Genomic DNA, 16,995 nt, shown 5'->3' with positions numbered 1-16,995 from the left:
AAAGCCTTTCATGCTCTTCCTCTCAATGAGCAGGTCAAGTGTTTCTGGGCCGTGTCGGAGTCCGGTGCATGGGAGACACTGTTCCAGGTCCAGTTCCACACGGGTGCACTGCACAAGTCCTCTCTGGTGCTTGGAAAAGACCAGCTGGAGCATGCTTATAACGGTGTGTAACTTTTCGCAAGATACATATTGCTGTTGTCACAAAATTTCCACTGTTGTGCTTTAATAACATTTATGAAGAATTGTAAATATTGAAAGTTTCGGTGGCGTAATGGGTAGCGCATCCAACTCCGAGTCGCGTTGGTCAATGGTTCGAACTCCGGTCATATGGTCATACCATACGACTTAAAAATTGTATGTCCTGCTTCCTTGCATGACGAAAAGCATTTGAAAAGGTACAACACAAACAAACAACCATGGGTTGGCAGCAACCACAATGGGCCCAATGGCCTCCTGTGTTGTTGGGGGTGGTGTATAGCTCCTGATAGTTCTCTCGAACAAGGCCGCGGCACGGAGACAGCTGATGGATCTTGCAGGAGCAACACAGAGATCCCCCACTTCCAGGATCGATCTCGATCTCGATCTCTTCCTCGATCTCTTCCTCGATCTCTTCCTCGATCTCTTCCTCGATCTCTTTCTCGATCTCTTCCTCGATCTCTTCCTCGATCTCTTCCTCGATCTCTTTCTCGATCTCTTTCTCGATCTCTTTCTCGATCTCGATCTCGATCTCTTTCTCGATCTCGATCTCTTTCTCGATCTCGATCTCTTTCTCGATCTCGATCTCTTCCTCGATCTCTTCCTCGATCTCTTCCTCGATCTCTTTCTCGATCTCTTCCTCGATCTCTTCCTCGATCTCTTTCTCGATCTCGATCTCTTTCTCGATCTCTTTCTCGATCTCTTCCTCGATCTCTTCCTCGATCTCTTCCTCGATCTCTTCCTCGATCTCTTCCTCGATCTCTTCCTCGATCTCTTTCTCGATCTCTTCCTCGATCTCTTTCTCGATCTCGATCTCTTCCTCGATCTCTTCCTCGATCTCTTTCTCGATCTCGATCTCTTTCTCGATCTCTTTCTCGATCTCTTCCTCGATCTCTTCCGCGATCTCTTTCTCGATCTCTTCCTCGATCTCTTTCTCGATCTCTTTCTCGATCTCTTTCTCGATCTCTTTCTCGATCTCTTTCTCGATCTCGATCTCTTTCTCGATCTCTTTCTCGATCTCGTTCTCGATCTCTTTCTCGATCTCTTTCTCGATCTCTTTCTCGATCTCTTTCTCGATCTCTTTCTCGATCTCGATCTCTTTCTCGATCTCGATCTCTTTCTCGATCTCGATCTCTTTCTCGATATCTTTCTCGATCTCTTTCTCGATCTCGATCTCTTTCTCGATCTCTTTCTCGATCTCTTTCTCGATCTCTTCTCGATCTCTTCTCGATCTCTTTCTCGATCTCTTTCTCGATCTCTTTCTCGATCTCTTTCTCGATCTCTTTCTCGATCTCGATCTCGATCTCTTTCTCGATCTCTTTCTCTTTCTATCTCTAAGTCTGTCATGGCCCTGACTTTGTGAAGGCCAGGGCTAAACCATCCTGGATGTGGGGGATCTCTGGGTCGCTCCTGCGAGATCCATCAGCTGTCTCCGTGCCGCAGGCTTGTTCGAGAGAACTGTCCGGGGCTATACAACAACAACAACAACAACAACAACAACAACATGTTTTAAAAACATTTTCGCTCTATCTTTCACATGTTGCATCACACCAAAGATGAAGAATCTCTAATCCATTTCGACCCAACAACCAGCTTCTGCTTCATTCAACTCCTCTTGATGCTTATCCATTGCCCCACACCCCTTCCGGTTTTAGGAGCAGCTTATTTTCATGTATTATGTATGTTGTGAATGGAAATACTGTAAGTTTCAGCTGAGTTTGTAAATCACCCCAAAAGTATGGTAACTGTAAACACACACAGCACTCATAGTTCTACATAAGTACACTCTTATATAATGCTAGTACCACTTATATTGATTTAAGTACAGAATATCTCTTGTTTGTTTGTCTCTGAACAGGATATCTCAAAAAGTTGTTGACGGATTCAGACGAAATTTGGCGGACAGGTTGGGTGTGTAACAAACAAGGACAAATTGGTTAGATTTTCGTGGAGATCTGGATTCAGACACAAGAATTTGTAAGTGAGTCTTCACCATTGAGAGATAGGGCCAAAAAATAATACTGTATATAGAACGATATCTCAAAAAGTTGTGGACAGATTCGCACAGAACTTGGTGGATGAGTTGGGTAGGTGACAAAATGAATGAATGAATGATCGTTTTAAGGCCATTTTCCCCGCTGGAGCGGTGACAGGAACAAACAGAATAGATTTTGCTTCAGGTCCAAATCCAAATGTGGCCTATCAGTGGGATACAAAATGTAAACTGCTCAGCCTGGCGGAGGTATGCGCTCTACAGAGTGCTGTTCTAGCTGTTAATGTATTCCGCCATCTTGAAGTTTACTGTCTTGTATTGCCAAACATTGTGATTGAGGTTTTAAGGTCTCATTGACAAATACCCATTGAATGGTATTTCTCTTGTGCATTTGAGTCTTAGAATGTTCAAATTTTGGTTCACGAGTTATCAAGTGACCACTATATTCGTCATGTGTGTGTGTCTGTCTGTCTGTGTGTGTCTGTCTGTCCGCAGCATAACTACCCGATGATATCATCCGATCTTGATGAAACTTGGGTGGGAGGTTGATATCATGATCTAGTTGTGTCCTCCCTGGAGTGGGTGTATTGCACCCATTGTGGGCGGAGCCACGCCCGAAAAAGATGTCTTTTTAGGGGGTAATCGAGTTCAAGCTACATCTTCTCCGAGGGGTTTCGTGGAATCTGACAGGGGTTTCGGTATTAGGTTAGGCCAATGTCATGTGTCTAGCCCCACGGAGCTCGATGTTTCCTTTTTTTTTCTTCTTTTTTTTCATTTATTTATTTATTTACTTTTATTTATTTATTTTCTTTTTTTTCACCAAATTTTCGGTATTGTGTAGCTAACTAACCTCATAACTGATTATACATTATTTTATATCTCATTTGAAGGTCAGTAACCTTCGTTTTGACATTTCTGGGCCTGGCCTGTCCGGGCCTGTTTTGGTTACAGTCCGTCCTTTGTCATTGACTACCGCTCGCTCGTGAACCATCGTCGTCTCCTGACTTGTATTATTTATATTCATATTCATAACATTAACAAAACCAGATAATACTTCAAAAAAAAGATTGAAAACACAAGACATGACAGATATGAGAAACTTCCTGTGCCAGAGATAGTCTGTACATGATGATGGTATCGGACTATAGGTAAGAAGGTAAGCATACTCATGAGAAGTAAATGTTTCTGAGGATCAATATCTCATCTGAGTTCGGCCTAAGAGTCGACTTCAGAAGAAGTGTTTCTGTGGCTGAGAGCCAATGCTGGACAGGTCACCACTCCATTGCGTAATGTAGAGGTTTCCACTGAGCAGCCATGGGAATCAAACCCACAACATTGTTGGCAAAGTATCAAATCTTCAGCCATTCCACCCTGAGCCGCTATGGCATGCTGCTAGCTTTAATTAACTCGCATCCAAAACTTTCCAAAACAACAACTCACTCAAATATTTATACACAAATAACTGCCCCATGTTCTCAGGGACACTAACAGCTGTAGTAAACTTACGAAGCAAACACGAACTTGCTTCTTTAATGAAGACAGGCTGTGGCATAATTAATATTCAAGATTAAACAAGAAGAGTACCGTACTCGGTAGAGCGCATACCTCCACGAGGCTGAACAGTTTATGTTTTGTATCCCACTGATACCAAAATCACATGAACCAAAATCTGATTGGCTTGTTCTGGTCACCGAATCAACTCATCCGCCAAGTTTTGTCATCGCTCGTCCATAACTTGTTAGCTCGTCCATAACTTTTTGAAATGCCATGCCAGTGTCAATGGGATATCGACCAGTAGGAGACCAATAGAATAGCAAAATATAAATTAACAGGATTGTAAATAATGAATTGACATATGTAGGAAAATTACGCACCCAGACCAGGAATTGAACCCAGGCCTTCTGGTGAACTTACCAGCGCTCTGTCATCTGAGCTATCTCACTAAATTACATTCACATACACAGAAAAGACTCTACAGGGAAACCCTGTTATAAAGAACACGGCTATAACTCAATTCTATGTGGAACTGTGTGTTTTGCGTTTGTTTATAACAAAATACAAGTCAGGAGACGACGATGGTTCACGAGCGAGCAGCATTCTTCGGTTCAATTTCGAAAATTCGGTTCGATTCCGACAACTTTGAAAATTTGACCTTTGTGACCTTGAAATGTCAAAACGAAGGTTACTGACCTTGAAATAATACAAAATAATGTATAATCAGTTATGAGGTTAGTTAGCTACACAATACCGAAAATTCGGTTAGATTCCGACAACTTTGAAAATTTGACCTTTGTGACTTTCAAATGTCAAAGGTCGAGGACTCTGAAATTTGTTGGAAAACTTGTATTTCATGATGTATGTGATAATATAACTTTGTGTACGACATTTCACCCCATCAGGAAGCGAACAATGTAATAAAACCATCAAAAATCGACTTTTCTAAATTTCGTGACCTTATGACCTTGACCTTTGGCGGCGAAAATGAAAAATCGAGCTCCGTGGGGCTAGACACATGACATTGGCCTAACCAAATATCGAAACCCCTGTCAGATTCCACCAAACCCCTCGGAGAAGATGTAGCTTGAACTCGATTACCCCCTAAAAAGACATCTTTTTCGGGCGTCGCTCCGCCCACAATGGGCGCAATACGCCCACTCCAGGCAGGACACAACTAATAATAATAATAATAATGCATTTATTTTATATAGCGCTTTTCAGGAAGCCCAAAGACGCTTTGACAGAGTGCAAAACATAATGCATAGCAAAACATAAAAACAATTGCAAAAAAAGAAGAATCAATAGGGAAATATTCAAAGCACAAAGGAGGGAGAAGGAGAGGAGATAGTCAGGGGTTAGATGCTGTGGGTTAAATGTTGAATGCAGTGTTGAACAGGTGGGTCTTGAGTGATGTTTTGAATGTGGTGAGTGAGGAGGAGTCTCTGATGGTGTGAGGTAGCGAGTTCCAGAGGGTGGGAGCAGCGATGGAGAAGGCCCTGTCCCCCCAGGATCTAAATTTGGTCCGGATGGGGGGGGGGGGTCAGGAGGTTGGTACCAGCAGAGCGGAGGTTGCGGGTGGGAGTGTGTCTGGAGAGGAGGTCAGCCAGGTAGGATGGGGCCAGGTTATGGAGGGCTTTGTAGGTCAAGAGGAGGATTTTGTACTGGATTCTCTGGGAGATGGGGAGCCAGTGAAGCTTGTAAAGGACGGGGGTGATGTGGTCACGGGTCCGGGAATGGGTGAGTAGACGGGCAGCGGAGTTCTGAATGTATTGGAGTTTATTGGTGATTGTTGAGGGTGAACCATACAGGAGGCTATTGCAGTAGTCCAGACGGGAAGTGATGAAGGCGTGGATGAGGGTTTCTGCAGCCGTGGAGGAGAGGGATGGACGGAGACGGGCGATGTTTTTCAGGTGAAAGAAGGCTGTCTTTGTGATCTGTTTAGTGTATTTGTCGAAGGAGAGGGTTTGGTCAAAGATGATGCCAAGATTCCGGATGTGAGGGGAGGTGGATACTGGGAAACCGTCGATGTTGAGGGCAAAGTTATGGGTGGACTTGGTGAGCGTTTTTGGGCCAATGATGATTATTTCAGATTTATCACAGTTAAGCTTGAGGAAGTTGATTTGAAGCCAGGATTTTATTTCAGTGATGCAGTTTGTCAGGATAGAGTGGGTGGCGGTGGAGATGGACTTGGTGGAGATGAAAAGCTGGATGTCATCGGCAAAGCAGTGGAATTGGAGACCATGACGGCGGATTAAGTGAACGAGGGGGGACAGGTACAGGATGAAGAGGAGGGGGCCAAGAACTGAACCTTGGGGGAGGGGAGCAGTGGGGGATTTGCAGTTATTGATGGAGATGAACTGACGTCTGTCAGAGAGGTATGATTTAATCCAAGAGAGGGCAGTGCCGGTAATGTTAAAGGTGGTTTCAAGTCGGGTGAGGAGGATGGTGTGATCGATGGTGTCAAAGGCGGCGCTGAGGTCGAGGAGGATGAGAATGTTGAGGTTGCCGGCGTCAGAGGAGAGGAGAAGGTCGTTGGTGATTTTGAGGAGAGCAGTTTCAGTACTGTGGTTGGAGCGGAATCCGGATTGGAATGTTTCATACAGGTTATTGGCAGAGAGGTGATGTTTGAGTTGAGTGGCTACAGCGCGTTCCAAAACCTTTGACAGAAAGGGTAGGTTGGAGATGGGTCTGAAGTTATTTAGGGTGCCAGGGTTTAGTCCAGGTTTTTTCAGAATGGGGGTAACAGCAGCAATTTTGAGGGATGGTGGGACGATGCCTGTAGACAGGGAGGAGTTTATTGTTGCAATGATAAGTGGAGAGAGAGCAGGAAGGGAGGCCTTGACAAAGTTGGAGGGGATGGGGTCAAGAGTGCAGGTGGCAGTTTTCATTCCGATGAGGAGTTCAGAGAGGTCAGTAGGGGAGACTGGGGAGAATTGAGACAGGGGATGGCAGGATAAGGGGGGGGGCAGGTGGTTTGAGGGGGAGCGGGTGCGGCGGTGGTCAAGCTGTTGTAGATGTTTTCAATTTTGCGTTGGAAGAATGAAAGGAAGGAGATGCAGTTGTCTATTGTGAATGACTGGGTGGTGGTGTTCAGGGGGCTGAGGAGTTTGTTTATTGTAGAGAAGAGTGCTTTTGGGTTTCCGGAGCCAGAGTGGATAATTTGAGAGTAGTAGGCGGAGCGGGCACGGGAGAGGGCATCTTTATAGTGTTGTATGTGGTCCTTGTAGGCCTGGGAGTGAACTGTGAGACCTGTTTTATTGCGGAGTCTTTCAAGTTGGCGAGCACGAGTTTTCATCAGGTGGAGTTCAGGGGTAAACCAGGGAGCAGAATGGGTGAAAGAAACTGTTTTGGTTTTTATAGGCGCAAGTTGGTCAAGGCAGGAGGAGAGAGTGTGGTTGTAGTAGTCAGTGAGGTCAGAAGGGGTGTGGAGGTCAACGAAGGGAGAAGTGGACATTTTTCCAGAGAGGGTCGATGAGAATGAGGTAGGTGAAAGAGCGTTTAGCTTACGGAAGTTGATAGTGCAATAATGCCTTGGTGCTGGGGTGGGGATGTTGATGGTCAGAGTGATGGCTAGGTGGTCAGAGAGAGTGAGGTCGGAGCCAGAGAGATGGTGCAAAATTAGTCCAGTAGAGCAGACAAGGTCCAAAATGTGACCACGGTTATGGGTAGGAAAGTTGACATGTTGAGTGAGGTTAAAGCAGGTGAGTAAATCAGTGAAGTCAGTGGTTAGCGTGGAGTCAGTGGAGTCCATGTGGATATTGAAATCACCAAGGAGGAGGATTGAGGGGGAGAGGGAACATAGCTTGGTCAGAAAGTAGGAGAAGTCAGACAGGAATGATGGGTGTGGTTTGGGAGGGCGGTAGACAACAGCCATGACTGACTGTGTGTGGCCAGAGAGTTTAAAAGCCAGGTGTTCAAATGATGGAGCAGACGAGATGGAGATGAGGTTTGTCTTGATGTCTTGTCGGTGAATAACGGCAATTCCACCACCTCGGCCCTCCGAGCGTGGTTTATTGATGTAAGAATATCCATTGGGTGTGGTGAGGTTGAGCGTGTAGTAGTCCAGTGGTTGTTGCCAGGTCTCAGTGAGACAGAGAAAGTCCAGTTTATTTTCCAGGATGTCGTCGTTCAGGATGAGGCATTTGTTGTTGAGGGACCGGGTATTGAACAGGGTGAGCTTGATGTTGTTTTGTACGGCGGGTATGAATCCAGGTGATTTGGCCAGGGTTCGCAGACAGGAGATGCGATTTTGTGCGTTGTTGTGACCAGGTGTGTTGGGACGATGAGTGGGAGTGCGCTGAGCCGACCAGAGGATGGGGATGGAGTGACCTGATTGTAAATAAACAAACTTACGACCGGAGCCACGGTGAATGTACCTGGGTCGACGCAGGAGTCCATTCGATTTGATTGCAGAGATGCATGATGGGGTGGAGCGGGTTTTAAGCAGGAGAAGCCTTGCGGCGGAGTACCGCAGAGCCATGCCAGCAGGAGCGAAGGGACGAGCACGAGGCCAAGGGTGAGGAGGCGAAACAATCGTCACAACCCACGGGAGTGGGCCCGAGGAAACAGCGAAGGAGCCGAGCAGGTGAAGCCAGGAGCAGAGCTGGGACCATGCAGAGGGCAGACAGGAGCGAAGAGACGAGCACGAGGCCAAGGTTGAGGAGGCAAAGCGGCAAATGCAGCGGCAAACGACCGCCGCTGCTAATCAAGATCACGGCGGCAAACCGCCACCACCGCCGCTGCAAACAATGGGGACAACCCACGAGAGTGAGCCCGAGGAAACAGCGAAGGAGCCGAGCAGGTGAAGCCAGGAGCAGCAGAGCAGAGCCGGGACCGTGCAGAGGGCAGACTCAATGGCCAAAAATCCGCCACGACCACCAGGAAAGCAAGATACGGACAATGGTCCAGTCAGAGAAGCGGCGAGCAAGTGACGCCAGCGTCCTCTCACGACCGGACCGGAAAACGACCGGACCGGACCGGACAACTAGATCATGATATCAACCTCCCAACCAAGTTTCATTAAGATCGGATGATATCATCGGGTAGTTATGCTGCGGACAGACAGACAGACACACACACAGACAGACGGACACACATGACGAATATAGTGGTCACTTGATAACTCGTGAACCAATAATTAAAGTATTTTGATTGGTTTATGGGTTTTCAGACCAGTTAACTCTGATGGTTTCTGCAGGACAAGTTAAACTTCACGGTTCCTATTGGTTCCCAGTTGCACTCAATGGTTTCTATTGGTTTCAACCGAATCTGGTTAGATTTCTACTGGAAACTCTACTCTACTGGTTCCTGTAGAAACCAATAGAAACCGTGATTTCCAATAGAGACCCATATAAATGTCCTACTGGTCTCCTTTGGTTTCTATGGGATTTTCGACCTGGGTTGGGAACGTGCCAGAATGATGCGATCCAGTACTGTCCGCTACCTAAGGTTTCAACTTCCCTCAGTCGATCAATAAATCAAAATGAAGAAGCACAAAACGAAGAATTCGATGATTACCTCCTCCACCAAAGGTGAATGGAGGTTATGTTTTCACTCCTGTCTGTCTGTCTGTCTGTCTGTTTGTCCGTTTGTGAACAAAATGTCTCAAAAAGTTGTGGACGGATTCGGACGAAATTTGGCAGAGAGGTAGCGTATGTGACACCGACGAAATGATTAGATTTTGGTGAAGATCCGCATCCATCTAGTAGAATTTTAAAGTGAATCCTCACCATTGAGTGATATGGCCAAAAACGAGGGGTAGATCAGGGAATGAAAGACTGGACCTATTGATTGATTGATTTTGGATTTGATTTGGATTTGATTGACCTGGATTGATTCTGATGAAATGTGAGTCTGCATTGAGATTTTCTGGTCTACTCTGAGATTTAAAAAAAACGTAAACTGTTCACCAGGTGGAGGTTGCTCTCTACTGAGTGCCGTACTAGTTTTCACCTGATTTATCATTCCCATCTCCACCTCCTCCCTACTGCTCGCAGACTCCAGCTTTCCTGATGGTGGAAGTGTTGAGTTCCTGTTTGCAGGTAGTCCAAAAGAGCTCCCAGGTATAGTCATCTCCTATCATTATTCTGCTTGGCATTTTCTGGCTTTGTTATGGCCAGCCTCGTTATATTCCGCTTGCATTCACAAACTTCGTCATTATTTTCAGTTTCTTAACCATATCACAAACTCTTACATTTTTATTTCAGTGATCGGCCACTTTTACGCTTCACTCATGATTACTCACAAAAACGTTGCTCCTTTAACACCTGTTTCAAAGATTCCTTCAAAACTCCCCACGTGATTTACTCCAATGCAGTTTGATGATGACTCGCAGGTTGCCCATGCCCGCCCGGGATTCTAAACGGGGTAGGGATGGTGAGGGCAAAAATGCAAATGGAATCTTCTGTCATTGAGCCGGCAAGCTGGGAGCAACAATTCACATTTGTTGCCACATCTGATGGCGAAGTGCTCATTTGAAAATGTTTGAACGATATATGTAGGTTTTTGATGCCTAAAGTCCGTAATAAATATTTTTATTGGTGCCAAAGCCATTGACCAGTTGCAACTTAATAGTAAGAGGATGATAATGATGATTACGATAATACCGGTCATCATTATGATTGTATTATTATCCTCGCCCAGAAGGGGATGCAAGACTATTGCAATGCCCGTGTGTGTGTGTGTGTGTGTGTGTGTGTGTGTGTGTGTGTGTCTGTGCGTATCTGTCTGTCTGTGTGTCTGTGCGTGTCTGTGTGTGTGTGTGTCTGTGTGTGTGTGTGACTGTGTGTGTGTGTGTGTGTGTGTCTGTGCGTGTCTGTGTGTGTGTGTCTGTGTGTGTGTGTGTGTGTGTGTGTGTGTGTGTGTGTGTGTGTGTGCCTGTCTGTACGTATCTGTGTGTGTGTGTGTGTGTGTGTGTCTGTCTGTGTGTGTCTGAGTCCACGTCTATATATTTTTGCTTTAAAAATGGTTTTCTCAGCAAAGGCTTGTCTGTATGTGTCTGTGTGTGTCTGTACGTGTCTGTGTGTGTCCATTTGGTGGAAGTGTGTGTGTCCATTTGATGTGTCCATTTGATGCAAAACTTTAAACATATGAGGGTCCCATGGAAAATATTTTATTGCTAACTGTGACATCATAGGTCACATGGTATGGCAGCCATATTGGAGTAAAGGGAAAAAATGGAATAATTTTCTCCAAAACTGCTCAACGAAAAAAATTGAAACTTGGCATATGTCATCAACTTTGCATGGGGTATATAGTGTGATAATGATGACATACAGTCACGTGAAAAAGTAAGTACACCCCATGTAAAGTTTAGACTTTTTCAACATATTTGAACATACAGCTATTTGTTCTTCATCTATCTATAATTCCAGTAATCTCTGTGTGTTTGTTTGTACGTTTGTACGTTTGTACGTTTGTTTGTTTGTCTGTGACCGCTGTTTCTCGACAACCACGGGTCCGATATACTTTTAACTTGCCAGGTATATTGCTGGGGACCCGAGGATGTGCCTTTTCAAGGTTTCATATTAATCGGACAATTACTTACCGAGCTATGTCCAAAAAACGATTCAACCAATCAGAGAGCAGCGAACTATCGCGTGTGCCGAACGTGGCGGACACACTCTGCCTCGGATGGCACATTTGAGAGCGTATTCATTTATTTCACGTTTGCAAACTATGTTGGCGCTATACTATGTTTTAAAACTAATAAAAACCCCGGAGGGATTGTCACTGTACTCGCAAGCCGTTCGCCGTTCGCTTTGGCGTTGCGAATGAACCAAAACATTTCATGCACCAAACCATTTCATGTAAAGCGTTCGCCGTTCGCTTTGGCGTTGCGAATGGACCAAAACATTTCATGGACCAAACCATTTCATGTAAATAGAGGGGGGGATATAATTTTAGATATAGATATAGTACGGGCATGCCCTAGTTTCAACAATATTGATAGATAAAGGTGATATAATATAACAAATATCATGAAACATTTACATTTTGTAGTAGATTGTATAATTTAAATAAACATAAATGCAAATTTCGCATTTGGAAAAAGTAAGTACACACCTACATTTATCACTACTTCAAATACGTAAAATTAGTATCAGGTGCACCAGCTCAGGTGCAAATAATTAGAACATCGTTAGAGAGGATCTTGGAGGAACCTGTCTTATTTAAACCTCAGACATTTCGTTTGGTTTGCTCTTTGTTGTTGAAGTGTGCGGCGTCAACATGCCTCGATCAAAAGAGCTCTCTGAGGCCTTCAGAAAGAAGATTATAGATGCCTACGAGTCTGGGAAGGGATTTAAAAAGATCTCCAAACAATTTGAAATCAATCATTCGACTGTCCGGAAGATCATCTACAAGTGGAGAAGATTCCAAACAACTGCCAACTTGTTGAGGCCAGGCCGCCCCAGCAAGTTCAGCCCGAGAGCAGACCGCAAGATGCTGAAAGAAGTCTCTAAGAACCCCAGAATGTCATCCTGGGACCTACAGGTAACTCTTGCCACTGTTGATGTCAAAGTGCACGAGTCTACCATTAGAAAGAGGCTGCACAAATTTGATCTACATGGGAGGTGTGCCAGGAGGAAACCTTTGCTGTCCAGAAAGAACATCAAGGCCAGGCTAAAGTTTGCCAATGAACACCTAGGCAAAGACCAGCACTTCTGGAACAATGTGCTCTGGACAGATGAGTCAATGGTAGAGCTATTTGGCCACAGTACCTGAAGACTTGTTTGGCGAAAACCAAAGACAGCATTTGACCACAAGAACCTGATACCAACTGTAAAGCATGGTGGTGGAAATATTATGGTTTGGGGCAGCTTTGCTGCATCAGGGCCTGGGCAGCTCACCATCATAGAATCCACTATGAATTCTTCATTGTACCAGAGGGTGCTTGAGGATAATATGAGGTCATCTGTCGGAAAGTTGAAGCTCAACAGAAGGTGGACCTTGCAACATGACAATGGCCCTAAACATACCAGTAAATCCACCAAGGAATGGCTGAAAAGAAAGAAATGGAGGGTTCTGGAATGGCCAAGTCAAAGCCCGGATCTAAATCCCATCGAGATGTTGTGGGGGGGATTTGAAACGAGCTGTGCATGCAAGAAACCCCTCGAACATCGCACAGCTGAAAGAATTCTGCATGGAAGAGTGGGCAAAAATTTCTCCCAGTCGATGTCAGAGACTGGTAGACAGTTATAAGAAACCCCTACTTGAGGTTGTTTCTGCCAAAGGGGGCAATACCACCTATTAGAGCCAAGGGTGTACCTACTTTTTCACGTGACTGTAATCGGTGAAGTGGCATTCTCGACATAACTGGTTGAATTGAAATCCTTATCCGAAAAAATTTAAACTTCATATATCTGATCTATGGCCCGAAGTGAGTGAATGATGAAATTTATGATGTTCATAACCCATGCAAAGAAGCTATGTGACATAATAGGATGCATGGATGATATGGGTATATGGCCTATTAGTGCAGCGGCATAGCAAACCAATTGTGCATTTTGTGATGGAAGCACCAAATTTGGCAGAATGATAGAATATTATATGGAGAACATTTTCAGATATGGAACCACTTTGGAATTCACCCCAATGTGGCCGCCATATTGGATTTCAAAATGGCGGCTTAAAAATCTTTAATTACAAATATTTCTGGTTCTATACCAGCTACAGCCTTGATTTTAGTGTCTGGATGTACAAACTTGAGGTCAAGGAATTGAATGGTTCTACTTAGAAGTTGATTTACTGACGCCATATTGGATTCCAAGATGGCGGCTTCCGAAAATCTGCTGACCGATATCTCTGGTTCTATGCCAGCTAGATACTTGATTCTGGTGTCTAGATGTACATTTCTGAGGTCAATGAATTGAATGGTTGTATTGAAATATGTTTTAATGCACATAAGCAACTGATAATCCCATATTACGTACATTGTATACACACGTTCAGCAAGAGAACTAGCGAGCGTATTGCATCAAGTCATGCCAAGTGTCACAGTTCCAACTCAATGTGAGCAGTCACCATCACAGGCACACAGTGCTGTGCATTTCAGAGCCGCTTTCTTGCACTTGCATCTCCCACTGCAACCGTTTTCGCACCCACAACAGATGAGTTCATAGCAGGATTTGGCAGCTTCTGGTAGTGTTGTCCACAGAGGATCGAACTGTCCGTCATTGTCCACCCACCCCCAGTCGCATGGTGATGGGAGATAGCAGTGTGGGACAAGAGACTGTCCCCAACAATGTCCACCCTGGTAAGTTGCTCTCTTCACGTGTTGTACTAGGGCGGCCTGTGTTGGAGGTATTGCTTCAATGGATCGAGATTTCTTTGCAAAGAGTTTCTTTCTTGCCAGATTCACCTCAGAACATGTGCATGTGCGGTCGTACAGAAGCACTACGTATCTCTCCAGGGTTGCCAGTGTATCCTCAGAGATCTCACTTGGTGCAGATGCCAGGTCCAGGAATGCATTGGTCACTTCTGGAAAAGTTTCCCATACTGCCCATGCTGTTTTCTTGCCACGACCTGCAAAGCTCGAGACGGTATCACACCCTGTGATTGCATGGAAGATTGGCAGTGCCTTGGCTTTGTCTGGTCCCAGGGTAGCAGACAGCTCGTGTGCTGCTATGTAGCGGAAGTTCTTTCCGGTTCCAAGCGCTAACCAGAGTTCGTCCACTACCTCATTAAGCTCCTGGGCCATCCACACAGCGAGAACCACCACATCTGTGTCCACGGTGCGGATGAGTACTCTGCGGTGTCCAGATTTCATAGCAGCTGCTGCGTGGAGCATCATGCGCGTGTCTGCTTCCTCGTGATTGCACGGGGCCAAAGCGGCTGTGTCTGCACATGGTGGTACAGCAATGACCTGTTGGTGTAAGCATGAACAATACCGTGATGTAAATTAAATGTGAATTCCTTTGGTGTAGGTGGTCACGAATAAAACCTGACATGAATCTGCATAACATTTATTAATTTATTTCAGTACATTATTCCAAGTACATAAATACAGGGCAATTATTATTATTATTATTATTATTATTGTTATTTACTTGGCATCAAACACATGAAATCATACAATATGACATTGCACATATAACAGTAGCCTGTTCATGTACACTCCCCCAAGATGCCAGGAAAGAAAAAAGCAATTCAAGAACACTATGGCCAATAGGCCTTTCTTAACAATTTGAGGGAGTGTACCGTGGACAGCTAAAGATTATATATACAATACAAAATATTATTCCGAATAGATAATACAAATCGGGATTATATAATCAAAATTAAATTATATGAAAAGAATACACATATGTGGGTAAGAATTTACTCTACAACAGCATAAATCAATAATACATTGTATAATATGTACTGAAACCACAGAAGATTGTACACACACTCTCAAACACACAAGCGTTTGATGACATCATTGAGTGGCTTGGATCTGTCTGCCAGACGTTCCTTCTCAAATGAATGGAACTGATCTCTCCCAATCTGTACAGCTGTATGCACAGTATCTACAACAGCTGGGCCCAAGATCTCCAGTGTGCCCAGGACCAGCAAATCTGTGCTTTCTTCTTCAAAGGGGCTGCCCATCTCTTCGATGACTGTTGTCAGTGCACGGACATCTTGGACGAACTTCTTCTGCACACTGTCGGTTTGCTCATGGTGGTGGGTGTGCTCTCCCCTTTGGCGCAGTTGCTGTGAGGTCTCAAATTCTGTGATGACCCGAGCAACTTCGGGGCCAGCCACCATCCACCGTCGAAGGGCACTTGGATTTTCAGTTAGGCCCACTGCCCCGCCATCGCCTTTGACCGTGGCATTGTTTTGTTCATGAGCCTGGTCTAGGGAGATGGCGGAGAAAGCATGCCTAGTCTTCTTGGATGTGAAGTGCCCCGCATGGAACTTGGCAGCAACATCTGGGTGTTTCTCTGCAATGCCAACCATGTCCCTGATGTGGACTGGTAACCAGCGAGCATAGTGGATATGGTCCAATGCAGCGAACCATGCAGCTAGCTCTGGTAGGGTGTCCATGTACAGCGTGAAGTTGGACTCTCTCAGTGAACGTATGTAGAGGAGTATACAGAGCTCCAGGTTAAGTACAGTGGCCCAGTACTGAAACTGTGGACATGCTGCTGCTCTCTGGTCACACCATGCCTCGAACTCCAATGGTTCCTCATCTCTTGCAGTTGCTCTTTCGTTGTATATGTCATATGCACGATGCTGCAGTATGTGTAGGGCAGCAACAGTTACTTGGTGGGCGCGTCTTGTACGGCTGACGTGAGCTGCATGCAAGAAGGAGTCTGCTGTGCCAGCTGTTGCTATCTCTGCCTGAACCAATGCCTGTGTCCAACCGCTGTCTTGCAGCCAGTCTCCTGCTGTCTTCAAAGCTGCCATCTCTGTGTGTAGACCACCCAGCATGACCACAAAGAGATCTTCACCATGTGTGTCTGGCCAGTTCCATTGCACCTGCTTGGCGATCGCATAAAGTGGTTGGTCCAGTGTGACGACGGGTATCTGTCCAGGGTTTAGCTCATTGATCGCTGCTTTCACGACATCCATGGCATGGCGGATCATTGGCACTGAGTGGGCTTGGTCATGGAAGAGGGGAAGCAAGGCAGTGGGTGTGACTGTGATACTAGTATCCTTGGCCGATTGGTTCTCTGCGTGATGTGCAGCCCAAGAAATGTTTCCTGGATTCTGTGTGTCACCACTGTCACATGCATCCTTCACAGTCTGGAGCCACCTCTTCTCTTTATCCAGTTCAGCTTGTGCAGGATTCCTCTGCAGCGACGCCTGGGTTCCAGCTGGTACAGGGTGGCTTTTGGCAAGTGAACTAACTGGTTGTACATCTGTGTAATACCGTGGAAGGTCCTCCACAGTCTTGACATTTGAGACACCCCCGATGATGACAATACCTCGGTCTGTGCCTTGATTGTCATAGTCTGGATGTTGTATCAATGAAATACCAGTTCCGTGGAAGGAGTCGTGTGCTGTCGTGGAACTGGGATTGTGGTCTATATTAGCGGGTGTTCCCTTGATGTTCTAGATTGCCCTAGATGTTCCCTTGAGCTCAGAATCGCCGCTGTAATGTGTCTACTGATGTTAGAAAAGATATAGGGTGAATGGGGCAATAATTGTGCCTGTAGGATTTGTTTCCGCCACCCCCCCTAAGGGTTACAGATTTTTAAAGCCGCCATTTTGAAATCCAATATGGCGGCGACCTTGGGTGAATTTCAAAGTGGTTCCATATCTGAAAATGTTCTAAATATAACATTCTATCATTGTGCCAAATTTGGTGCTTCCATCACAAAATG

The 16,995-nt window shown here is 45.3% G+C and overlaps 1 protein-coding gene and 1 long non-coding RNA gene across 3 annotated transcripts in view; one reads left to right on the top strand and one right to left on the bottom strand.

Moving 5' to 3' along the window:
* Nucleotides 1–16,995, bottom strand: part of LOC137416974 (uncharacterized) — an 84,659-nt gene that overhangs the window by 369 nt on the left and 67,295 nt on the right. Inside the window, exon 2 of the long non-coding RNA XR_013624097.1 lies at nt 9,952–10,042. This is a non-coding gene — a long non-coding RNA (uncharacterized LOC137416974). The remainder of the gene's footprint in view (nt 1–9,951; nt 10,043–16,995) is intronic.
* Nucleotides 1–16,995, top strand: part of LOC137416972 (tensin-3) — a 154,582-nt gene that overhangs the window by 78,206 nt on the left and 59,381 nt on the right. For both annotated transcript variants that reach the window (XM_068102678.2, XM_068102677.2), the window contains 2 exons: nt 34–163; nt 9,682–9,747. In XM_068102678.2, coding sequence (XP_067958779.2) covers nt 34–163; nt 9,682–9,747 — 196 coding nt within the window. The remainder of the gene's footprint in view (nt 1–33; nt 164–9,681; nt 9,748–16,995) is intronic.

The sequence above is a fragment of the Myxine glutinosa genome, chromosome 1 (genome assembly GCF_964187855.1).
Source record: "Myxine glutinosa chromosome 1, kmMyxGlut1.1, whole genome shotgun sequence".
NCBI lineage: Eukaryota > Metazoa > Chordata > Myxini > Myxiniformes > Myxinidae > Myxine > Myxine glutinosa.
Note: the sequence above shows the minus strand (reverse complement) of the source record. Positions and strands in the feature narration are given on the sequence as shown.